The 25,798-nt window shown below is 39.4% G+C and overlaps 1 protein-coding gene across 1 annotated transcript in view; it reads left to right on the top strand.

Moving 5' to 3' along the window:
• ANXA3 (annexin A3) overlaps positions 1-25,798 on the top strand; it is a 60,153-nt gene that overhangs the window by 17,370 nt on the left and 16,985 nt on the right. Inside the window, exons 3-7 of the mRNA XM_019666539.1 lie at positions 3,457-3,544; positions 10,537-10,631; positions 13,807-13,920; positions 17,009-17,099; positions 22,955-23,034. Coding sequence (XP_019522084.1) covers positions 3,457-3,544; positions 10,537-10,631; positions 13,807-13,920; positions 17,009-17,099; positions 22,955-23,034 — 468 coding nt within the window. The remainder of the gene's footprint in view (positions 1-3,456; positions 3,545-10,536; positions 10,632-13,806; positions 13,921-17,008; positions 17,100-22,954; positions 23,035-25,798) is intronic.

The following is a 25,798-nucleotide window of genomic DNA, read 5'->3' as shown; positions in this document are numbered from 1 at the left end:
TGTTTCTGTCAACAGGATGGGCACCTTGTGTTTTTCCATTTCATTCATTTTTCTGAATATTCATGTTTAACTTCTTGCAAACCCAGTACACTTCGCATGAAGAAATTGATGTGGCTGGCTTTTAGGAGTCAAGGGCAGACTGACCTCTCTCAGGGGTAGTAGCAGACAGATCCCCAGGCCAGCGTGACCACACCAGTGGTGTCAAGGCCTCATGTGCTATGACTGACAAAGGATAGTTTAAGAAGATCAGGGGAAATTATATTGCCATGAAGAAGATGGTGCAAATGAGATGCAGCCTAGACTAGTAATTAGGAGCAAAGATGGATGAGACTCCGCACTTGCTGGCTGTGTGACCTTGGGCAAGTTACTTAGGCATCAGTGTCATCATCAGCTGTGAATGGAATTTATTAGATCTGCCTTATGTTTATTATAAGGATTGAATGAGCTAATGCAGCAAATGTGCTCAGCATAGTACTTGGTCCCTAGTAAGTAGCAGCAGTTGTTATTCATGTAAAGAGTATCTGTTATTTCCCCTTTATTTAGACAGTTCTTGCTTTAATTTGTTTTCCAACTGGTTTCAGGATCGTTTTTCCTCTTGGGGGTATCTGAAGGTCAAGTTTGAGAAAAGGAAAGCAACTCAATGTGTTTAAGAGATGTGGGTGGAAATCTGATTAAACATGCCTTTTTTTTTTTTTATAAAAGAAGGCCTTTGCCAAGTATTCATGCAATGTCCTACCCTAGCACTGACATTGTTAGGGTAGTAGGGTTAGTGGAAATAAATTAAGTCAAGTATTGATTAGTATTTTAAATGTCAAGGAATTAAGCCTGCAATAAAGCATGCGATGAAAATAGTTTTGTTTGGCTACAAAAAATGCCAGCATTCCTGAAACAATGAGCTCATCATCCCCTTCCACACCCATAAAATAATCTAGGACTTGTTTGCTTATTTTTGCTTTGGTTTCCTGGGCAGCTGAGGATAAATAGAGCTTGGTTTTCAAACTTTAGCATGCGTTAGAATCATCTGAAGAGCTTGTTAAAAACATATCATGAGTCTTAGCTCCAGAGATGTTGATTCAGTAAGATGGGTGGGGTCTGAAAATTTGAATTTCTAATAAGTGCTGTGCCGCTGCTGATCCAGGAATCACACTCTGAGAACCATTAGGTGGAATCCTGTTGTGTATTGTGATGTGGTGTAGAACACAGGGCATTTTAGACACAAGGAGGTGGGTTCAAATTCTGGAGCTGTCCTTAGTAGCAGAGTTATATGTTAAGCAAGTAATTTTTCCTAGGTCAAATTTCTTCCATTTTTAAGTGGAAATAACAAAATCCACCTGTTGAAAGCCACTGTAAGAGTTAAATAAACTATCTGTAAAGCACTTTGTTCACTCCCTGGTATATATTAGTTTAAGAGATTCTATTCATTTCTTTTACTGTAAGATTTCTTTTTCACAAGCCATGTAAATATTTCTGAATGTTCTGAGCAATCAAGTCTATCAGATAGATAATACTACTCATTTTAAAAACTGAAGCAGTTTGAAATCATTAAGATTCCACTTCAGAATTCTGTGCCTTTTTTCAAGCTGGGTGGGGTGTGTGTGTGTGTGTGTGTGTGTGTGTGTGTGTGGTATTTTTTTTCTTTTAATTACATGAGTAGTTTCTTTCCGTAAGTAGCAGGTTGCATAATGAATTGGGAATTTTATCCTTCTCTAATTTTGCACATTGGAATTTCAGCATATTTTGTTGTGTAGGTAGTACAGGGCAGTGGAAAGGTCACAGCTAGAATGAAAACCCTGGGTTTCATAATTTATGAACAATTAGCTGACTATAATTTCGTCTTTTTGTATTCAGAAGCAACCATATTGATCTGCATGGCACAGAATCACCTGGGGAGCTTCTTAAATGTGTAATGTCTACCTTAATACCTAATTTCTAAGGAATATGATTCGGCATGTCTGTGACAGGGCCTCGTCATATTCATTAAAGAATCAACCCAGGTGATTCAGAGGCCACATTTCAAGACAAACTAGGAATGAGCTGCGGTGGTCATGACTACGTTCAAATTCAGAATCTGCTGCTTAACTAGCTGTGTGGGCTTGGGCAAATCATCCAATCCTCTTGAATCTTGGTGTCTTATATGTGAAATAGGTCACTCTTACTTATCCTTCAGGACTGTTATGCAGGTTATCGTTAATGTATGTACAGTGCCTAGCACAGTGCTGGGTATGAAGCACTCAAGCGCTGTAGTATTGTGGGATTCCTCTCGAGTACCATACAGGAAAGGTGGATACATAAGATCAACACAAAAATTGTTAGGTGGATGGAACTGAAATGAAGCCAGTTGGCTCTGAATCTGTAACACATTTGTTTAGAATCAAAAATCTTAACCTTGGATACTGTAAGATTAAACGATGTTTCATTGTATTGAAACAAATTGTTCAGTCTAATGTATTACAATAAATCAATAGGCTCTCATTTTTTACTGTGCCAGAACATTAATTTTCCATTCACTTTAATATGACAAAACAATATCTTTTCATGAAAGTATTAAACACTTCAGGAGAGCCTAAATGAAGTCATAGTAACACAAGATAACAAAGCCAATATTACTCAGTAATAGGATAGGAAAATCAGTTTAGAAAGAAAACATCATTACTGTAAAGATAAATTTTTATTCAAAGACTTACAAAATGTCATGTAAATACATGTTTACTTGGATTTTTCTCAACATCTTTGAGGCTGTCCTATAGGCTCTTAAGCAGTTTTAAGATATTTTGTTCTTTCTACAGGATGGTCTTTTCCAGCTTACTGATATGTTTCTAATTTGTGTGTTTAAAATTAGTATTGTGGCATTTTTCATTTCCATGCTATTCCTGAAGATCTATGTCAGCGGAGCTTTCAGAAGAGAATTTATCAGCCATAATTGCACATCCATTAAACAGTTTAACAACAGGCAGTCCTAATGGGGTTTTCATTTATGGATCCTTTAATATGTGGTTCCCCAAAGACAATGGTCAACATTAATTAAAACATCTTCAAGTCTGTAAGCCACAATTACTTCTGTGTGAGATGCAGTAAAGAGCTTTGAATTATCACTTGAAAACAGAGGATGTAGGAAATTCCCACTTTGTCCTTCCTTTGATGCAGATGCCACTTTAAAGCAAGTATTCTTCAGAGCCACCAGGATTAACATAATTCATTGTTCTAGTGAATGCATGTTTTATATTGCTAATTTGTTACACAAACAGAAGAAAAGAGAGGCCTCATTATATATGTGGTAGATGTCATATTACCTGCATCTCTAGGCACAGGAGACTCTCTATTGAACCACTCTTGAAGGAACAGGAAGGTGTACAAATTATGGGGTTTGTTATATGTTTCCAATATACATATGGGAATATGCATATAAACAAAGATGTCATTTTGAACTAGTAGGACTTTCAAATATTTTCTTTTTAGGTGGGACACCGAGGGACAGTGCGAGATTATCCAGGCTTTAGCCCAACAGTGGATGCAGAAGCGATTCGTAAGGCAATCAGAGGACTTGGTGAGTAACGCTTTACAATTCCTTTCTTTTTAAGATTTTTATTAAAAAAATATAGCTAACATACAACATTATATCAGTTTCAGGTGTACACCATAGTTGTTCAACATTTATATACCTGAAGTGATCACCATAAGTCCAGCAACCATCTGAAACCATACTATGCAATCACAATATTATTGAATGTATTCCCCATGATGTACATTACATACCATGACTTATTTGTTTTATACCTGAAAATTTGAACCTGTTATTGTCCTTCCCCTTTCGTCTCTTTTTAAATTTTTCAGTTACAGTTGACATTCAATATTATTTTATATTAGTTTCAGGTGTACAGCATAGTGGTTAGACATTTGTATAATTTAAGAAGTGATCCCCCAACTGGTCTAGTACTCACCTGGCACTATACATAGTTATTACCATATTATTGATTATATTCCCTATGCTTTAATTTACATTCCCATGACTATTTTGTAACTATCAATTTATATTTCTTAATCCCTTCACCTTTTCACCCTGTCCCCCACCCCAACTCCGGATAAATTTAGTGCCCATCTGACACCATACATAGTTATTACAATATTATTGACTATATTCCCCATGCTCTACCCACATCCCCATGACTGTTAACAACGTATTTGTACTTCTTAATCCCTTCCTATTTTTCTCCCACCCCTCAACACCCTTCCCATCTGGCAACCATCAAAATGTTCTTTGTATCTGAGTGTGTTTTTGTTTTGTTTGTTTGTTTATTTTGTTCTTTAGATTCCACATATAAGTAAAATCACATTGCATCTGTCTTTCTCTTTCTGACATTTTCTACTCAGAACAATACCCTCTGGGTCCACCCATGCCAGCACAGATGTCAAGAGCCCGTTTCCTACCAAGGCCAAGCAGTATTCCATTGTGTACATGTACCACCTCCTCTTTATCCATTCATCCATTAATGGACACCCAGGCTGCCTCCACACCTTGACCATTGTAAACAATGCTACAATGAACATATGGATGCACACATCTCCTGGCAATAGTGTTTTGGGTTCTTTGATAAATATCCAGAGTTGTATTACTGGGTCCTTCTTTGTCTCTTGTTATACTATTTTTTTTTTCAAGTCTATTTTGTCTGGTATAAGTATTGCTACTCCCGCTTTTTTTTTTTTTTTCTCAAGCATTGCTACTCCCACTTTTTTTTTTCTTCCCATCTTCTTTTTCATGCAATGACTTTTTTCCTCCCTTTACTTTCAGCCTATATGTGTCTTTCAATCTGAAATGAGTCTCTTAAAGGCAGCACATGTGAGGGTTTTGTTTTCTTATCCATACAGCCACCCTATGTTTTTGATTGGAGCATTTAATCCATTTACTTTGAAAATAATTGCTGATAAATATGTAGTTATTGCTATTTTACTCAATTTTTATCTTTTTTTTCATCTTAAACATTCTGTGTAATACTGGTTTGGGGGTAATGAACTCCTTTAGCTTTTTCTTGTCTGGGAAGCTCTTTATCTGTCTTTTGATTTTAAATGATCGCTTTGCTGGATAGAGGTTTTTAGATCCTTGATTTTCATTATTTTGAATATTTTGTGCCAATCCTTTCTGGCCTATAAAGTTTCTGTTGAGAAATCATCTCCCTTCTAAGTTACTAGTTGCTTTTCTCTTGCTGCTTTTAGGATTCTCTCTTTGTCTTTAACCTTTGCCTAGTGTGCCTAGGTGAGGGCCTCTTTTGGTTCACCTTGTTTTGGACTCTCTGTGCTTCCTCGGCTTTCTCATCCAATTCCTTCTCCAGGTTAGAAACATTTTCAGCCATTATTTCATCAAATAGGTTCTCAATTCCTTGCTTTCTCTCTTCTCCTTCTGGTAACCTTATGATGTGAATGTTGTCCCAGAGGCCTCTTAAACTATCCTCATTTTTTTGGATTCTTTTTTTTTATTCTGATTGGGTATTTTCTCCTACCTTGTCTTCCAAATCGGTGATTCTGCTAGTGATTCCTTCTGGTGCATTCTTCATTTCAGTTATTGTAGTCTTCATTTCTGACTAATTCTTTTTTATGGTTTCTATGTTCTTTTTTATGATTGCTATGCCTTTGTTGCAGTTCTAAGTTCCTTGAGCATTTTTATAACCAGTGTTTTGAAATCTGTCTCTGGTAGGTTGCTTGCCTCCATTTGGTTTAGTTATGTTTCTGGAGTTTTCTTCAATTCTTTCATTTGGGATGTATTTATGTGTCTCCTCATTTTGGCTGCTTCCCTGTGTTTGTTTCTGTATATTAGGTAGATTTGTCTCCCAGTCTTGGCAGGGTGGCCTTATGTAGTAGGTCCCCTGTGGGTTCCAGTGGCATAGCCTCCCTGATCACCTGCTCTGGGTGCTACAGGAGTGTCCTTGTGTGGGTTGTATGTGCCCTCCTCTTATAGTTGAGCCTTAATTGCTATTGGCATGTCAGTGGGTGGGATTGACCCTCAGGCTGACTGGATGTGGGGTTTGGCCACATCCATAATTTATGGGCTAATGTGCAGAGGGCTTACCCCACAGAGCAGGATTTGCCCCAGTGGGCTCTGGTGCCTGTTGAGACAACCCTTTTTATGTGCCACTTGTGGAGTTAGTTGGGTGGTGCTCTGCTGTGGTCTGAAGCCAACCTCCAAGTATGTTGGTTAGGGCCTCTAAGGAGAGTCTCTGGTTCTAGCCCAAGTAAGCCACTGCCTGTAACCAGTAGGGAACTACTGATAGGAGCTACAAAACAATGGTTGTTCACTGCCTGTGCTGGAACTGGGGTTGCATGGGAGAGGCCACACTCTCAACTGAGGATGGCTGCCACCAGCAGTGGGTCTGGGGTAGCTCTGCAAAAAGCCTGGACACTCCAAGGCCTCCTGCCACCTTTCAGGTTCCCTTAGGGTTCAGCTGCTGATAAAGCCTCATGTGCATGGAAGTTCAGTGAGGCAGGGTCTCAGCGAGTCACCAGGACGGAGCAAACAGAGCTCCAGACCAAATCTGGGCATAGGGGAGGACTCAACACGGGAAAGATAGAGCCTGCCTACCAGCTGCATGGGAGATGGACCCCACACATGGAAAATGGCTATGTTCTTTGACCTGAAGCCATACCACTCAGTCTTTCTCCAAGTGTCTCACGTGCCCCCACCCCCCCAAGTCACTGTCACTCTGCCTGTGCCCAGGGTGAGTATCTGCAAGCAAGTGAGTCTGTGTGCAGGCCATTTAAAAGGATGACTGTTTCCCACAGCCTTCTGTCCCACCCAGACAGTCAGAGTCCCCACTGTTATTCAAGCCAGATGTTGTGGGGGCTCCTCTTTCCAGCACTAGTACTGCAGCCTCGGGAGCCTGGTGTGGGCCTGGAGTCCCTCCCTCCTCTGGGGGAACCTTCTGTGGCTGAGATATCCTTTCTGATTTTCAACCTCCACATGGAGGCTTGGCACCAGCCTGTTTCGTGTTATCTGCCCCTCTTACCAGTCTCAACATGGCTTCTTCTTTATCTCCTTAGTTTTAAAACTTCTGTTCATCTAGACTTCAGATGGTTCTCCAGGTTGATTGTCCTATAGTTTAGTTGTAATTTTTTTTTTTAAAGATTTTATTGGGGATTTGGGGGAGGGAACAGTGTTAGGGAGTTGGGGAAGGGGAACAGACAAGTTGCTGTCCTTTTGTTCTTCAGTCTAGTTGTGGAGGACCTCACTTCACTGGCCCATGTTGGTATTGTGGTCATTGCATTCTTTCCGGCTGAGTCATATCGGTTGCCAGCCATTGGATGGCCGCTCATGGTGGCTGCCGGCCACTCACGGTAGCTTATGGCAGCCCACTGCAGCCCCACTGCAGCCCACGCCGTTGCCAGTGACCCACGGCAGCCCAGCTCCAGGTCGAGCTGTTGTTCACCATCTTAGCTGTAGAGGGCACAGCATCACTGGCCCATGTGGGATCCAAACTGGTGGCCCTGCTGCTCAGAGCTCACGCTCCCAAGCCAACTCTTAACGAGCCACTTGGCCGGTCCAGTTTAGTTGTAATTTTGATGTGTTCATGGGACATGGCAAGCATAGCGTTTATCTACTCCACCATCTTGGATCTCTCTCTTACAATTTCTTAATGTTAAAATAAAACAAAGCAGGAAAGTTACAGTCTAAATGTGCAATGGTTCAGTTTGCCCAAGTTGGCTTACTCAATTAAAGGAATTGTAAGGGGCTTTTAAATTGTGAAATAATGAGAAGTATAGGGAACCCAGTTTTATTACATCTTAAAATTTGCCATATTTACTTAATATTAAACACAACCATCACCATCACTGCTACCAACAACAGTAATTATCATCATCATCATCAATTATTACAGATACAGTCCCTGCCATTTTTTCCTAGATCTCATTCCCTAGAGATAAACGCTCTCCTAAATTAGTTTATTCCCATGAGATTTATAATTCCATAACTGCATATGTATGTACATATTGTTTTGCATGGTCTCAAACAGCATAAATTGAAATCATACTGTATACATTTTTCTGCAACTTGTTTTTATTCCTTAATATTATGTTTTTTGAGATTTATCCATGTTGATATGTTTAACTCTACTTCATTAATTTTAACTGCATAGTAGTCTATTGAATTACGATATCATAAGATGAGAATATTGATGGAATATTTAAAGTACCTATAATTCTTTTCTATTACAATATAAAATACTGCATTGAATATTCCTGCTTATGTCCCAGGTGCACATTTACTAGCATTTCTCTAGAATGTAAAAGTTGGAATTTCTAGGTTGAAGAAGATGTTCATCTTCAAATTAGAAATTTTGCCAAACTTTTCTCTAAAATGTGCATACAAATTAGCATTCCTAGCAGTAATACATGAGACTTCCTCTTGCTCCACATTCTCACCAGTACTTGCTAAGGTCTACAATTGGGTTTTTCCCATTCATCGGGAGTGCAATTGTATCTCATTCTGCATGTGTGTTTGTTTCCTCTCTCCTCCACATCCCCATGACTGATTTGATTAAGCATCATTTCTTGTTTGTTTGCCTCCTCTTCCATGAATGACTTCTTCATATCTTTTATTCATTATTCAGTTGAATTGTCTTCATGATTGGCAGGATTTTTATTTATAAACTTTGGATACCAAACTTTTTTTTTTGTTAATTACAGGCCATGAAAACATCTTCTTCTTCTCTTTTAACACGGGTTATAGTAAATTTGATTGCAAGTATATGGAGAGAGATATACATGTTTTGGGGCCCAAGGTTTGGGTTTCGGTTCCTGCTGCACCCCATTATCAACACTGTTGGATAACAGTGTGGAACACTGTTGTTCCATGGAGAAATCAGAATTTCTCACAGGAAACAGATTCATGACGTATTTCAGCCTCTCGTGACATTAAATCAGTACTCACTGGCAATAGCCATGATCTTCCTGTACAGTCATATGCTAAAGCAGGTTCCCTACAGCATGTAATCTAGATCCTAATGACTTCGTGCACCAGTGAAGGGGTATAAACTTCATCCTGAAGGTTATAGAGAGCCATTATGATTTCAACCAAGGGATCGGTATGATTAGATGCATTAAAAAAAATTTACTTAGGCAGTAATATATGGTACAAATTATAAAGGGGTCAAGTTAGGATGCTATTAAAGTTTCTCAGTAAAATATGCCGAATTCACAGTGACAGAGGAGAAGACAAATTCAAGAGATGCAGATGATTGCTACAGTGTAGGGAGGAAGAAGAAGAAAGCAGTATAGGATGACTCCTTGGATTTTTGGTTGGATGACTACATCCACAGTGTGTCATTGATGACAGAGCAGAATGAAAGACAAGTTAGAGAGGAGGTAGCATGAACTCAACCTGCAGCATGCTGAGTTTGAGATACTTGTGCAGTGAAGATGTCTAGTCATGCACCAACACATATGCCATTACAGGTCCAAGTTAATCATCAAACTCACAGGACATAACTGGGCTTTAAGTCTATGTTTTCTTAGCTATACAGAAGGATACAAACCCCAAAATAACAGTGGGGCAGCATCCTTCATTGGGAGGCTCAGGAGCTAACTAAGTATACAGTTTTTGTTTCCCAGTCAACGAAGTAGAGTGTGTACCGTTGATTGCCAAGGGTGTGTCGCCAAGATGTGTGTGGATCACCTCAGCACAAAGAATTTGAGCCTAGCACTCCAATTGATGTTTTATACCATTTTAGTCATATGTGTCCAAGGCATACAAGCTAGCTCACAGCTCCCCAAACCAGTGTAGTCCCCCACTGCTAAGGAGGCTGATACAACTCCCACATTATCGAAATTCTATAATTACCGAGAAACTAGTGATGTTGATGTCATTTTCAGGCAGACCAGCATGAGCCCTGGCCTGATGTTATTCTTTACTCAGGTGGCTAAGTGCATGGGTCTGGAACGTCTGAGAGAGGTATGGGTCAGAGAGAGATGTATATGTTTTGGAGTCAGAGATTTGGGTTCAAATTCCTGCTGCACCACTTAAAAGCTGCATGACTTTGGCAAGTGGGGTAAGTTTTCTAAGTGTTAGTGTCTTCATCTTTAGGACAGCTTAATTACCTACCTGCCCCTGTGAATATTAAATATGACAGTGAATAAAAGGTGCCAGGTGTATGGTAAGTTCTCAGTAAATGTCAGTTCCTTTTTTCTAGAGGAAAGATTTTGATACCAAGTATGGAGATAAGGAAGAGAAAAAAGGGTGATAATACAGTCATTAAACCTCATATGAGTGAAAAAACCTAGTGCAAAAGCAGTACATTCCCGTGTTGCTCCCTCTATAATAGGAATATCTGGCAAACATTGTTTTCTTCCCTCAAAACTATCCAAGTAAAGTTAATTTTCTTTTGCAAAAGCTAAGCAAACAAAGAAATAAAGATTTCAACCTGCTAAGAACCTGAAATTAAAATGCCTTCCTGACTGCATTTGTTTCAGAACATCAGTTATTTTTCTTTTGTTCATGACAGATATTAAGTATTTTGGGGTTGATGTGAGTAAAATTGTTTTCATTTCATTTAGGAACTGACGAGAAAATGCTCATCAACATTCTAACTGAGAGGTCAAACGCACAGCGGCAGCTGATTGTTAAGGAATATCAAGCAGCTCATGGAAGGGTATGTTTTGATGAACATAACAGGCAGTAAAGAGCTAATCACTAATGGACCAGGGATGTTCCCACCAGGTTATATACACAGATCTTTTGTTTGAAGCCCAGTGTAACAGAAAGTACCCTGTGTATCCAGTCAACAGCCTGGAATATGAGTCCTAATTTCGCCCTTAACCAGCTGAATGGCTTTGGGCATGTTATTTGATCTTTCTGGGCCTCAATTTCTTTACCTATTGAATAAGGAAGGATGCCTTAGACTGGTGGTCTAAACCAGGAATTACTTTGCTCTCTAGGAATATTTGGCAGTCTCCAGACATTCTGATTATGACATCTGGTGGGAGAGAGTAGGATGTTTCTGGCAACTGAGTGGGTAGAGGTCAGGGATGATGCTAAGCATCCTACAATGCACAAGAAAGCCCCCACGACAAAGAATTATCTGACCAATTATCTCATAAATCCTGTCTTAGATGATCTTTAATTTCTCTTCCAACTTTAACATGTTTATGTAATTATAGATTTACCGTATTTTGCCATGTGTAATGCATACTTTTTTGCCCAAATTTGTGAGGGAAAAATAAGGATGCACATTATACAAGGGTAGTACTAATTCCGTATCTATTTAAATGTTTTTAATTCTTTTATTTATGCTTATGTGATAAAAGTGTAACTTTAGACATCAACAATATCCATATGCAAAATAATACTCTGGAATACGATAATCAGTTTTGTTGAACTTATGATGAACTTGCAAAAATGAAGAGTTCTTGGCCTTCTATAATGCGTAAATATCATAAATTTGTTACTGGTACATAAAATTTCTTGTACCTTGTATCTGTTCTTGTGTTTTGTAATTATTTGTTACATAAAATTTCTTATATCATAATACGTTAAAAAATAAATGCTAAAATTCCTTGATAATACAAAAAACAAGTATCTAAGTATAAACAACTAAAAATTTGAGTTAAAAAATTAAAATGAAAGATTTTTTTCCTTGAAAGTTTGGGCCAAAAACATGGATTCACATTACACACAAGAGCGCATTATACCTGACAAAATACAGTCATTTATTCAGCAAATGGAAACTTGTTAAGTACCAGAAACTATACAAGAAAACTTAGTAAGTATCAGAAACTACACAAGAGCATTTTGTGTGCCTTTCCCACAGTTTATTTGTTCAATAATAAACTAATCTGTGTCAGAAGATATATTAGACATTGGAGATTCACTAGTATAAAAAGCAGATCCTCTCTCCTTCTGTGGAACTAACATTGTATTAGAAAAATAATAAATAAATAAAATAAATTCAGGTATTGATAAGTGCTATGAAAGAATTAAAATGGGATAATTGACAGAATGACTGGTGAGTGGCTCCTTTAGATCGGGTGGTGAAGAAATAGCAGTGAGGGCTTACTACCTTACTGTTAGCCAAGACTGAAGAATACTAAGTATTCGGCGCTGCTTGATCTGGAGCGAAGAGCATTTCAGAGAAAAGGTACAGCAAATGCAATAGCCCTGAGGCAAAAACAAGCTGGCTATATTTAAGAAACAGAGTTCCTATATGATGGCAGGAGTGGAAAGGGGAGAAAAGGAAAGAGATGAAGTTGCAGGGAGATTTAGAACATGCTGGGCCTTGGGGTTTTGGTACAGAGTTTAGAGTTTATTCTAACAACAGTAGAGAACCACTGGAGGTTTGTAAGCAAGGGAATAATATGACCTAAGTTGTATTTTTATAGGATTATTTTAGGTGTTATGATTAATGAACTGTGGAGGAGAAAGTGGTAAGAGAGACCAGTCAGGCTGCTGCGTCCAGGTGAGAATTGAGAATGTCTAGTGACCATCCAGAGGCAGCTCAGGCATCTCCTGAAAGTGTTTTCCAAGCCCCAGGCTCCATTGAAACACCCTTCTCAGATATTTAACCTTCACACTTTATCAGATACTTAACATATTATACTGAAATTTTATCTTTGAATATTTGTATTTTTCTCATTAGAGCATAATGTCCTAGGGGCAAGGATTGTGTCTAACTCACCTATAAATGCCTAGCACATAGCAGGAGCCCAGCAAACATTTGTCAAATTAAGTGAATTGCCAAGCTTCTAAGGCAAGGCAACGCACTCACGTATAGGGAGCATGAACAATCTGTTGGCCTTTCAGGGTTTCCAAAATATGGAGGAAGGATGGAGGTGAAGGGTAACAATAATTTCTCACAGTGGAATAGAATGAGAGCATGTGAAATAAGATTCAGTTGGAAAGTCTTGGGTTGAGGACAGATGGTAGTGGAATTTAGCATTTAGAGGAAAAAATACCATGTGGTAATTAAAGCAGAGCTGCTGACACTTGGCTCCACTGTTTGCATTCAGTTTGCATGAAGGAGCATGCCATGCCCCCCACTAGGACCCCCAGTGGCATGGTAGACATTGGTCTGTATCCACATTATCATAGCTGTCTGGGAGGCTGCCAGACTCTTTCAGAGCTGGAAATTATCACAAGCAGGAACAATAATTATTCAATAACACTTCTTAAAATATTGGAAATAGAAACCATGTTACCTGCCTTCAAGCAGGGAGATGGACTATACTTATGTAATCAGTGGAAACAGCACCAAAGGACAATATCAAAAAGTAATGTGTGCTCCATTGCCATATTTAGGGTTTCCCCTCCTGCTGTTGCTAGAAAACTGCTTTGATGTCTCCTAGTTCCACACTCTTACCAGAGGCAAATGACCAACCACTGTCTTCCCTTCTCTTTTCTCTTTGAAGCTCTTTGGCTGTCACTGAGAAGCAAGGCAGGAAGAGATCACCTACCAATGAAGCTGGGTGTGAATTATAGGGCTCCTCCCCCTCTTCCTCTTTCCTCACCCCAACTCAAGCATTGAGAGTATCAAGTGCCTAGGAAACGCATTCGAACACACAGTTACTATCGGTGGCACCCATGGAACCCCTTCTATTGGCTTTCCTTAGAAAACCTTCTATAAAACAGAACATTTTGGAAGCAATCATAAAATGCAGATTAATAGCCATGGAAATATTTTCACTATTTCTGTTAATTCCCTGTAGATGGGCATATTTTCATCTGAATTGTTACATATGTTTGCCTTTCACTAGGTGACTTTAGAGAAAGAGAAAGGAAGAGTATGTCATGCTTACCTTTTTGGGTTTTTGTTCTTTTTGGTTTTTTTTTAGGAACTGAAAGATGACTTGAAGGGCGATCTCTCTGGCCACTTTGAGCATCTCATGGTGGCCCTCGTGACCCCTCCAGCAGTGTTTGATGCGAAGCAGCTGAAGAAATCCATGAAGGTATGAGCCCTACACAAGCTATTTCTGCCCAGGATTTGACTATGTCATCAAAAATAGTAATTTTCTTCCAGTACATTCTTGAGATATGGGTGTAAATGTGATAGATTTGGATGTCATTTTGATTCTGTGCTCCCCATTTGGTGGAATAATCCTGAAATGGGGAGCAGTTGTGGAACCTTGAGCCCACAAGTTCCTGGGACTGAAAGGATATTGTTTTATCCTAATCTTGTTCGTTTGTTTTTAACCTGTGGAGTCAAATACTCTATTTTATTGTCACTGAGAATGAATGTCACCATCATCAACCCCATGGCTTAGGTCAAAAACCTAGTATTATCTTTGACCCTGTGCTTTCCCTCATTCTTCAGAGCTCCCAAATCTATCTGCCGGTCTATTTGCTTTACTCCAAAATGTATCAGAAATGTGTGTACATCTCTCAAAACCTATTGCTAACATTATGTTCAACTGCCATCATCTCTCTTTTTTTTTTTTTTGTTTTGTTAAAAATTTTATTGGGGAATTGGGGGACGGGAACAACGCTGGGGAATCGGGGAAGGGGAACAGACAAGTTGCTGTCCTTTTGTTCTTCAGTCTAGTTGTGGAGGACATCACTTCATTGGTCCATGTTGGCATTGTGATCATTGCACTCTCCCAGCTGAGGCAGATCTGTCGCTGGCCATTGGACGGCTGCTCACGGCAGCTCATGGCAGCTCACGCCAGCTGCCAGCTGCTAACGCTGGCTGCCCACCACTAATGGTACCTTACAGCAGCCCACTGCAGCCTACACTATTGCCGGCAGCTCACTGCAGCCCAGCTCCAGGTCAAGCTATTGTTCACCATCTTAGCTGTAGAGGGCATAGCGTCACTGGCCCATGTGGGATCCAAATCGGCGGCCCTGATGCTCAGAGCTCGCGCTCCCAAGCCAACTCTTAACCAACAAGCCACTCGACCAGCCCATACCATCATCTCTCAACTGGACCATATCAATAGCCTCCTAACTGGTCCCTTTCCCTCCATTTTTGCCCGTCTCAAATTCATTAACAGTATAGCCAAAATTTTTATAAAGTTACTTTTAGAATCCGATTATACTATTCACCTGTATAAATCACTAGTGGCTTTGAATACTTAAAATCAAAACTCCTTATCATGACCCATCAGGGTTCTCCAGAGAAGTGGAACCAGTAGGCAGGAGATACATATTAAGGGAATTATCACAAGGAATTGATTACACAACTATGGGAGCTGGCTAGAAAAATTCAAAATCTGAAGGGCAGGCTGGAACTCTTGGCATGAGCTGAAGGTGGAATTTCTTCTTCAGAGAAGCCTCAGGTCTCCTCTTAAGGCCTTTCAACTGACTAAATTAAGCCCACCTAGAATATCTAAGATCATCTCCTTTACTTAAAGCAATTGATAATGGACTTTAGTTACAGCTTCACAGCAACACATAGATTAGTGTTTGTTTGAGTAACTGAGGACTGTAGCCTGGCTGAGGTAACACATAAAGCTGATAATCACACTATCTCCTCCCCCACCCCCCCACTAGCTGACCACACCAATTCAACAAAGATCCAGCAATTATATCTTTATCCCAGTCAGCTAATAAGAGTAAGGGGAAAAGAAGGGTTCGTCTCTGATCTTTAAGGACCCTGATAAATTGTACGTGATACTTCACATATCTTACATCGATCAAAATTTAGTTATATGGATAAACCTAGCTCTAAGGGAAGCTGAGAAATATAGTATTTATTTGGGTAGTTATGTGCTAAGTTAAAATTTAGGGGTTCTATTACTAAGCAAGGAAGATAAAAGATATATTGGGTCCACTCAATTTTGCTGTGAACCTAAGACTGCTCTAAAAAAGAGTATATTTAAAAATGAATAAATTAGGGGCGGCCGGTTAATTCAGTTGGTTAGAGCGCAGTGCTCATAACACCAAAGTTGCTGGTTTGAGCCCCACATGGGGCACTGAGCTGCGCCCTCCACAACTAGATTAAACAACTACAACTACTTGACTTGGAGCTGATGGGTCCTGGAAAAACACACTGCTCCCCAATTAAAAAAAAAGAAAAAAAGTAAAAGAAAAAAAGTAGAAGATACTAAAAAAATAATAATTTTTAAAGGAGAGAGATTGGGAGCAACTAGAAATCTCTCTCATGGAGGGTCAGAACTCGGCCTGTGTTCATAGGCTGCATTGGCCTTATGTGACCAGGTCCTGCTGTAAATGGCTTCTCTTGGAGTCAGTGTGATTCAGTGACCTCAATGTAGACTGAGGCTCAGGTAACTAGTCCCCAAACTAAGTGGGCTCATGACATATGTTACTGAAGCTTTAAAAACCTCCCTGTATGAAGATAATACATGCTGACCAACCTTGTGCATTGGTATAGGGATGAACTCATTCTAAAGAATTGCAGAGCCCTTTCTAAATATAAGATTGTGTTTGAATGCTCCCTTATGATCTTGAATGACGTAGGCTTTTCTCTTTATACTATTCCTAGAATTATTCGATTGATTTTTATACTAGAATGTGAAATTTTGTTTAAAAATTTTGATGTCTGTTAATTCCACATGATTCATGGTATTTTAATACTAAAATATGGGAAATTAGAAAACTGCTTTAGAGCAATATAGGAACTTATGTTGATTTATTCAAAGCTGTTCTTTTCATCTGTATAAAACAAGCTATTAAGAGTGAAATGGGGATGGCCAGTTAGCTCAGTTTGTTAGAGTGCAGGCTCATACCACCAAGGTTGCCAGTTTGATTCCCACATGGGCCAGTAAGCTGCACCTTCCACAACTAGATTGAAGACAACGGCTTGACTTGGAGCTGAGCTGCCAGTGGGCGGCTGGTTGGCTCAGTTGGTTAGAGCGCGATGCTCATAACGCCAAGGTTGCCGGTTCAATTCCCACATGGGCCAGTGAGCTGCACCCTCCACAACTAGATTGAAAACAACTACTTGACTTGGGGCTGATGGGTCCTGGAAAAACACACTGTTCCCCAATAAAGTTTAAAAAAAGAAAAAAGAGTAAAATGCATGAAATTAAGTTTTTTAAGTCTTCTAAAAATAGATTTCCTTTTCCTTTTCCTTTTTAGGGCACTGGAACAAATGAAGATGCATTGATTGAAATCTTAACCACCAGGACAAGCAGACAGATGAAGGAGATCTCCCAAGCCTACTACACAGGTAGTCTTATTTTCCACTTACCGTTACCCCTGTCCACGCATATTGGTACGTTTCCCAGAATGTTACTTTTCCCAGAAACCCACCAATCTCTTCTCCATGAGGCATTTTGAGAAGGCAAGACATAGAAAGGAGGACACATTCTAAAATGGGCTGAGGTCTGAGGATTTTCATAGAAAATTTGAAGATGCTTGCGCTAGAAACTGCTCCATAACGATGGCATTAACACTTTGCTCACTGCTTAGCTAAGTCAACTATTTTCACCGATATAATATGAGACTCAAATCATTGTATATTAATATTATATGTTAAAAACCACTTAGGTCAGCATCCTGATTTTTGGGTGTGGGAAATTAGATGAACCGTTTAAAGGATATGGTGAGTATATGGATTCAGTATAATTAGCTAACATCCTCATAGTCTGTCAGATGTGTAAAAATTAGAAAGGCCCTGCAATGCATTTCTGACACTAACTATCCAGGGTTAGCATGACTTCACAAGTCGGAGCACAGGCCTCGCAAGGGTGCCCTCACTTCAGACACCAGCCACAAGCTCAAGTGTTCCCAGGCCACATGCACTTCTGACCAAATGGCTACAAATCCAGGGGTTCTTGCTACTCCCTCAGGCTCAGTAGCTCGCTGGAATGACTTCCAGAACTAAAGAAAATGCTATTCTCTCAATTATAGTTTTAGTATGAAGAGTATAAATCAGGGCCAGTCAAATGAAGAGATGCATAGGGAGAAGTCAGGGAGGGTCCCACATGCAAAGCTTCCATGTCCTCAGGATGCATGACCCTCCCAGTACATTGATGTGTAATTACTAACCAGGGCAACTCTCTTGATCTTTGGTATCTAGCGTTTTTATTGGGGTTTCATTACATACACGATTGATTGAGTCACTGGCCACATGATTGAACCCGTTCTTTGGTCCTTCTCTAACCTATGGAAGTCCAGCTGATATCATGTGGTTCTAAGCCTGACCTCTCTAATCACGTGTTTCATCTTTCTGGTGTGACTAGCCCCTCACCACTCAGATCCTGAATCATCTTGTCAGCAAAAACTCAGGTGTAGTTCATGGGACCTGCCACGAACAACAAAGACATTCTTATTATTTTGAAATTCTAAGGATTTAGAAGTGACCTCCGAAGAATCAGGGACAAATGGCAGCTCGATTCTGTATTGTATAGCAGCTCCTGTAACCTTCAAGTACCTCAAGGGAGCCCAGGTTTCTGTGTTTGTGTGTCAGGGAGCTTCTACAGTGGGAGAGGTCCAAAGGAGGGATATACTGGCCCCCGGGTGGGTGTTAGAGAAGTTACTTTGAGAAATACTCTTCAGAAGATAAATGCCTCAATGGTAGATAAGTGACTGTTTTGTTGTTGATGTGCTCATTAGGGTCTAGTCAGAAAAACAGAAAGAGCACTAGGTATTTTAACAAATAGAGTTTAATGTAGAGAATTACTTAAATGCCTTTTGGAGAACTGAAAAAGCAAAAAGGAAATACAGGTGTAGCACAGAGATATATAACCCCTAGGGCTGGGGCAACAAAGGAAAGAGGCTGGGGTTTTCACGAGCTAGGAGCTTAGAGGAGGGTGGGCACCATCTTGCAGGTGTGGTGCCTTACGGGCTCAGAGGAGAGGCTGAAGGAACTGGAGCTCAGATCTCAGCAAGAGGGTTCCATGTGGCTGCAGTTGGTACTCCCATGGGGGTGCAAAGTGGCTTGTTCTAGGTGCCTGGAGACAACTGCTACTGTCGGGGGGAAAGCCCTTCACTTGGTTGATACTGACCTGAATAGCAAGCAAATACCCTGTTCTTCTTTCCCCCTCCTGCCTTCTAATTTCCCTCTATCCCCACCTATTGGTGGAACCTAATAGGGAGTTGGGAGCGGGGTCTATAACAGAAATGTAATTTTCAGAGTCGCAATCTCAGCTGCACAAAGCAGGGTTTAGAAGAGTGAATTTGAAGTAGATGAGATACTTGCTTAAATACCAGGCAAAATGGGTATGTTGTAGGTGTTTAAAATATTTGGTTTCCTCAATTTAACAAGATTTACATATAAAAATTCATCAGAGCCTGGAGCTCTATACCAAGGTTCCTTGTTATTTCCTGGTGTTTCTTAGAAAAGTTATGGCTCCATGAGCTGACCTACCCCAGGATGGTTCCCTGGAGTCCAGCACTTATGTACAAACAACCCTAGGATGTAAGCTCTTATGAAGGCAGGATTTTTGTCCATTTTGTTTACTGCTGTAGCTTCAGTGCCCAGAACAATGGAGGACAAATTCAAATATGTATTGAATGAATATCCTCAGGATCGCGATTGGGAGTCTTAAAAGTCAACTGAAATTTCTAGCATTTAGGACTATTGTTTTGTAAATATGGCAAGTGATAGTAGTTCATAGTTGCCAGATTCCCTGATAGCTGCGTGAGTTTAGCTCTCTAAGGCTATAGGGAACGGAACTGCATCTAGAGTACCTGGGTTAGTAGGGGTTAATGATACACAGAAAGTAAAGAAAGGAAATAGCCTCCATCATGTATAGCCAAGCTGGACCGAGCTTCGCGACATAGCACTACTCTAGGGACTCCGCTATCTGGCCGCTCCCTCAGCATCAGGCACCCATTGCTCCCTGTCCTGATGTTTTCATTACAGTAACTCATACTCCTTTCTCTCCTCCCTCAACAGTTTCTGCTGTTCTTGGCATCTCCAAGTAACTTCTCTTCCCTTACCACATGGTGTTTTTGCACTCCAGGCTTATATTTTCTCATGGTTTCTGGTTATTCTTGGCTTCTGTTTTGTGCCTTCTTTCTTGGGGTCTTTTCACTTCTTTGTTACTCTGTTGTCTTTGCCTCCTTTTCTGTACAGCGCACGCCCTAAGGGAGAAGATTCAATGTGCTCAGGAAGGCACTTTCTAATAGAGAGCAGTATTTTGGGCAATGTTCTCTCACTGGGTCACCTGGTAGGCTGCTAGCCACCTATAGTCAGATGCCATCACTGTTGCATCATCTGTAGCAAGAGTGATGGTGTCATATAATGTGAAATGGTGACCCATGCATAAGAAATCCATCAAAGGAGGCTACCAACTTGGCCCTCATAAAGAGACTGGGCATTTTACATGGCTCATGTAGTACAATGACACGATAGAGTCTAAATAAATAGAGAGCTAAATTCTGAACTCTTTCCAGTATTTTAAAGTTAATGGTGTATGAGAGAGTATTGAGTCAGGGATTAAGACCTCTAGGTTCTGCTTCAAGCTCCCGCACTATTAAAACATTGTATTTGGTTTTCTATACCATAATGTGCCTTAAAATGCATAAAGTAGCTGTCAACTTGCATTGAAGTAATTTTCATAGTTGTATTCTATTTCACATTTTTATTTCCTGCAAAATATTTGGGGTAAAGGGAGGCATGGGGAGGCTGCATGAGATCAACGCAGTCTCATCTAGAAGATTCTAAAATTATAGAATACTTCCTCAAATTCTAACAAAGGAGAGCTTTATTCTTTGGCTTGATATTTTTAAATTATTATTTTCAAAATTAGAGTGAAGGATAGACATAACCATATCACGACTGTTAGGTAAAATGATGCCAACCTAGTGATATCATTACTTAGATAATGTATGTTTATACTGGGTTTTGCTTATTTGAATTGCTCTGGGAAGTTATAGATTTCATTAAAGGAGACTTAGTAAAATCATGCAGGAAAAGTTTCTATCTCAACACAGTTCTTGCTATTAGATAATCTCATATCACTCATATCACAAATTAGATAATTTCATATCACAGCTCTGTAATTGTCTTTTATTGACTTAAAAGGACTAGCATTCATAAGACTATTTATAGAGCTCTTCTGAATAATGCAGGCAGAAGTCAAAGAGCAATCTGGTGTCAGCTACATCCAGGTATATAGTGGCCCCAAGAGGATCACTGTGAGCCATGGATGGAGCCAAACAGAGATTTAAAATCAGTGGGAAAAAATAAAAATTAAAAAAAAAAACAAAATCAGTGGAAATTGTACATAACAAGCTATGCAAAACAGGCTATAACTAGTCAGTAGTAAAATATGTGTGCACATAGTTGTTATTTATTATGGAAAATAGTATGTTTTTGGGTAACTTCCTTATTTCTGATCGCTATCAAATAATACAATCTAGATGTATACATTAAGACTAGAGAGGTTCAATAAAACAGCAAAATAACAGTGGCTTGCATAAAAGTGTGTTTCTCTCATATGTAGAAGTCTGGAGATAGACAATTCTAGGACCAGCAGGATAGCACCTCAAAACTTTCAGGAATCCAGGCCCCTTCCTGCTTACTTTTATACCATCACTAACATGTAGTCCTTATTTTCATAGTCCAAGATGGCCACCTGAGGTATCAGTCAACATACCAGGCAGTAAGATGGAGGAAGGGACTAAGATGAGCATGAGCCATCTCTTACGGAGATTTCTCAGCAATGTTGCATTTGTCTGCCTACACTTCATTGCCAAGAACTTAGTCATGGAGCTGTACCTAGCTAGAGGAAAGCTGAGAAGGTAGTGCATTATGTGTGCATTATGTCTTTACACTGTGTGCCTTATGTTCTTGATCAATATCAGGCAGGGTTCTAGTACTATGAAAGAAGGAGATAATAGAAATTGGAAGCCATACTAGCAGCTTGCCCACTCTAGCTTTCCCACTATACATATGAGGTGTGATAAAACAATATGGTGAATGTTTTAAAAAAAAATATTACAGTAAAAGATACATTGCCATTAATCTCCCTCAAAATACTCCCCCTCGCTTTGAACACACTTATCTTATGAATCTTGCCACTTTCTGAAGCCTCTTTAATGAGTGTCTTTAGTTGTGCTGTCGTAGTAACCTCGATGTCCTGAATCATTTTGACTTTGGGGAAGAGCCAGAGGTCCCACAGTGGGTGAATAAGGTGCATGAGGACACACCTTAATGCTTTTTTATTTGACAGAAATTGCCATACCACAAGCAGTGTGTGACACGGAGTGTCATCATGATGGAGGATGACTTACGGCACACTTGAAAACACACCTTCTCTCAGCCATTGCTCACACCCAACTGACAACATCAAACAAGTTGACACTTGTCACACACTGTTACTAAGGTTTGACAAGCCGCTTCCCATACTGAAGATCCCTGCCTCTTGGTTGGATGGCACTCGGCAGCAGCATTCACTCTAATATTTTTAGATCATAATGGAAAGGCTCCATGTCACACATCGCTTCTGGTATGGCAATTTCTGTCAAATAAAAACATTACGATGTGTTCTCATCCACCTTATTCACCGGATCTGGTATCATGTGACATCTGGCTCTTCCCCAAAGTCAAAATGACCATGAAAGGTAAATATTTTGAATCAATTCAGGGCATCTAGGCAGGCACAACAGCACAACTAAAGACACTCACAAAAGAGGACTTCCAGAACTGCTTCGGAAAGTGGCAAGAATGATGGGATAAGTGTTTGAAGCGGGGGGGAGGGGGGATTTTGATGGGGATTAATGACAATGTGTCTTTTACTGTAATAAATTTTTTTATTTAAACATTCACGGTATTTTGTGATCACACCTCATACGTTCTTTAGTGCCATTGTCAGATGAAATGGACTGTGATTTGGTCCAGAACAGCAATTCTTTCTGTTCTTGTGCATCTAGCACAACGCATACTACAGTAATAGTTACAAGAAGAATGTGTCCATCTCAGAAGAGCATTATGAAGTTAAAAAAAAAAGGAAAGATTATTATTTTTTTAATCAGGTACTCATTCCTTGCCAATGTTGACTTTAAGTTTTTCTCTGGTTTATAATACTATTTTTCAGTTTATCAAGCCCCAATTTAATTCTTATTTGGTTTCAGTATATAAGAAGAGCCTTGGAGATGACATTAGTTCTGAAACATCTGGTGACTTCCGGAAAGCTCTGTTGACTTTGGCAGGTGTAAGTTTTTATTTTTTATTCTTTATTTTTTAACTCCTCAATAAGCTTCATGCTCAATAACAATTCTTAGGGAGTTTAAAAAATAACCAAACTGAGTCAATGAGCTAGCAATTTTCTTAATGAAATGATTTCCTCATTTTACATGTACATTGCCACCAAGCAGTATAATATTTAATCACCATCATAAAAGTATAAAACATAATGATGTAAACGAAAAACGTTTTTTTGGTCATTATATAGATTAAAAGTGTTTTGATCATGATTCACAATACATTAGAAATGTTCTGGTAAATCATCTGACATAAAGTAGTTGTTGATTTTCTTTCCATTATAAGTGTCTCCATTTGTAAGAACATAAGTTTATTTTTTTTCTAGAATCCAAAGAATATGTATTTCTTTTGTTAGCATTTCAATTTAGTAGGAAGCAGGCTACAGAAAAAATATCTTCAGAGATGGGTTTATCAGTTTCAGGACTTTTTTAAAAAATTGACTTGCTGCAACTTCACCCTTGCACCTTTGGAAGAGTTGCTAAACTGTTTATCACCATGTGACCAAATGAGGCCACACCTTGCTGTCACTTTTTAGGAAGCTCATGACTTTATAATAAAGGTGGCAAGGTCAAGAATGAGATGTAATCAGAGGTTTGTGTAAAAGAGGAAATAATTTTAGTTCCATCTCACCGGCCTGATTCAGCTGATTTACACAGCCCTTAATGTGTGAGAAAATTTCAACAATGGTCTCAGCCTGAGGGCTGAAACAGCGCTTGTCAAAGTGAGAACACTATGCCACTAGAAAATAATTTATCCCCAATTTGGTTTTAGTTGTTTTAAATGGTGAAAACCTTTTGAAGGCTGAATCGACAAAGCCAATGTATGAGGCATTGCTGCAAACATACAATCCCAGAGGTTTGTATTCAAAAGTGCACACATCCATTTGTGTGTGCACATGCATACACATGCCCACAGGAGGCAGTGGAGGGTAGGGCTTCAGGGCAGGCTTTTAGAATCAAACACCAGGAATCTTATGCTCCTCTGTTGCCTACCAGCTTTGTGTGTCTGGACAAGTTACTTTAAGCCCTAAAACCTTTCATTTCAGATCTATAAAATTAAAGTAATGACAGTACTAACCTCATAGGGAGCTGTAAAGATAGATAGATAGATAGATAGATAGATAGATAGATAGATAGATAGAAGATATGAAGTACTTAGCACATAGAAAGTGATTGATACATGGTGAGGGCAGCTTACTATTATTGATACCATTGATAACCAGCATTTATATTATTGGAAAGAGTGTGTGGTGAGAGAACAAGATGACAAACTAACAGTAGAGTATCAGCACCACTGAAAAGTAACAAATAAAAGAAATCAAGCAAAAATCAGACAGGCATACAAGGATCTAACGTTTGAAAGTAGGAACAAATGCGTTTTTAAAATATTATAGCCAAATGTTTCATTCACCCATAATTTTCAATATTATTCAGGCCATCCTTCTTTCCCTCTCCATCTCCCATCTTCTATAATGTGCTGAAATGTTTGCACATGAGCCCACACTCAAACTTAGCTATAGAGCTGTCAATAGTAGATCTTGTGGGAACCTTTTAGGTTTTTTGTTTTTTATTTACTAGATTTACTTTTTAGAGCAGATTTAGATTTACAGCAAAATGAGTAGAAAGTACAGAGAGCTCCCATGTGCCTCTCCTCCCACCGCTCACGTTTCCCTTGTTGTTGGCATCTCACATTAGAGTAGTACGTTTGTCACAGTTGAATGAATGAATGCTGACTGATACATTGTTATTAACTAAACTCCATAGTGTACATTAGGGTTCACTCTTTATGTTACACATTCTGTGTGTTTTGACAAATGTGTCATGTCATGTGTCCACCATTACACTATCATACCGAAGAGTTTTACTGCCCTAAAAATGCTCTGTGCTCTAATCATTCATCCCTTTCTTACTCTTTCTGAATCCCTGGCAAGCACTGATATTTTTACCTTACTCTATTATTGCCTTTTCTAGACTGTCACATGGTTGGGATTATACAGCCTGCCGCCTTTTCAAACTGGCTTCTTCACTTGGCAATGTGCTGTCTTTTCATGGCTTGACAGCGCATTTCCTTTTTATCGCTGAATACTGTTCCATTATCTAGGCATACTATATCCAGTATGTTTCCCCAAGGGCATCTCGGTTACTTCCAAGTTTTGGCAGTTATGAAAAGAGTCCTGTAAATATTCATGTGCAAGTTTTTGTGTCAACATAAGTCTTCAACTCCTTTGGGTAAATACCAAGGAGCTCAATTATGTGATAAGGCATAGTTTTGTTAAGAAGCTACCAAACTGTCTTCCAAAGTAACTGTACCATTTTACATTCCCACCAACAAAGAATGAGAGTTGCTCTTGCTCTAAATTCATACCAGGAATATGATGTCAGTGTTTTGGATCATAGCCGTTCTAATAAGCGTGTAGTGTTTGCTATTTTATTGTTTTCGTTTTTAATTTCCTAATGACATGATATTCAACATCTTTTCAGGTACTTTCTTGCCATCTGAATATCTGATGTCTATTCAGATCTTTTGCCCATTTTTTTAATTGGATTGTTTGCTATCTTATTGTTGAATGTTAAGAGTTCTTTAAATATTTTGGATACAAGTCTTGTATCAGATATGTGCTCGTCAGTATTTTCTCCCATGCTGTGGCTTGTGTTTTCATTCCCTTAAGATCTTTGAGTTTTCCGAAGAGGCTACTGAGGCTTAGAAAATTATGT

This window comes from Hipposideros armiger, unplaced genomic scaffold, assembly GCF_001890085.2.
Source record: "Hipposideros armiger isolate ML-2016 unplaced genomic scaffold, ASM189008v1 scaffold_473, whole genome shotgun sequence".
In the NCBI taxonomy this organism is placed as follows: domain Eukaryota; kingdom Metazoa; phylum Chordata; class Mammalia; order Chiroptera; family Hipposideridae; genus Hipposideros; species Hipposideros armiger.
Note: the sequence above shows the minus strand (reverse complement) of the source record. Positions and strands in the feature narration are given on the sequence as shown.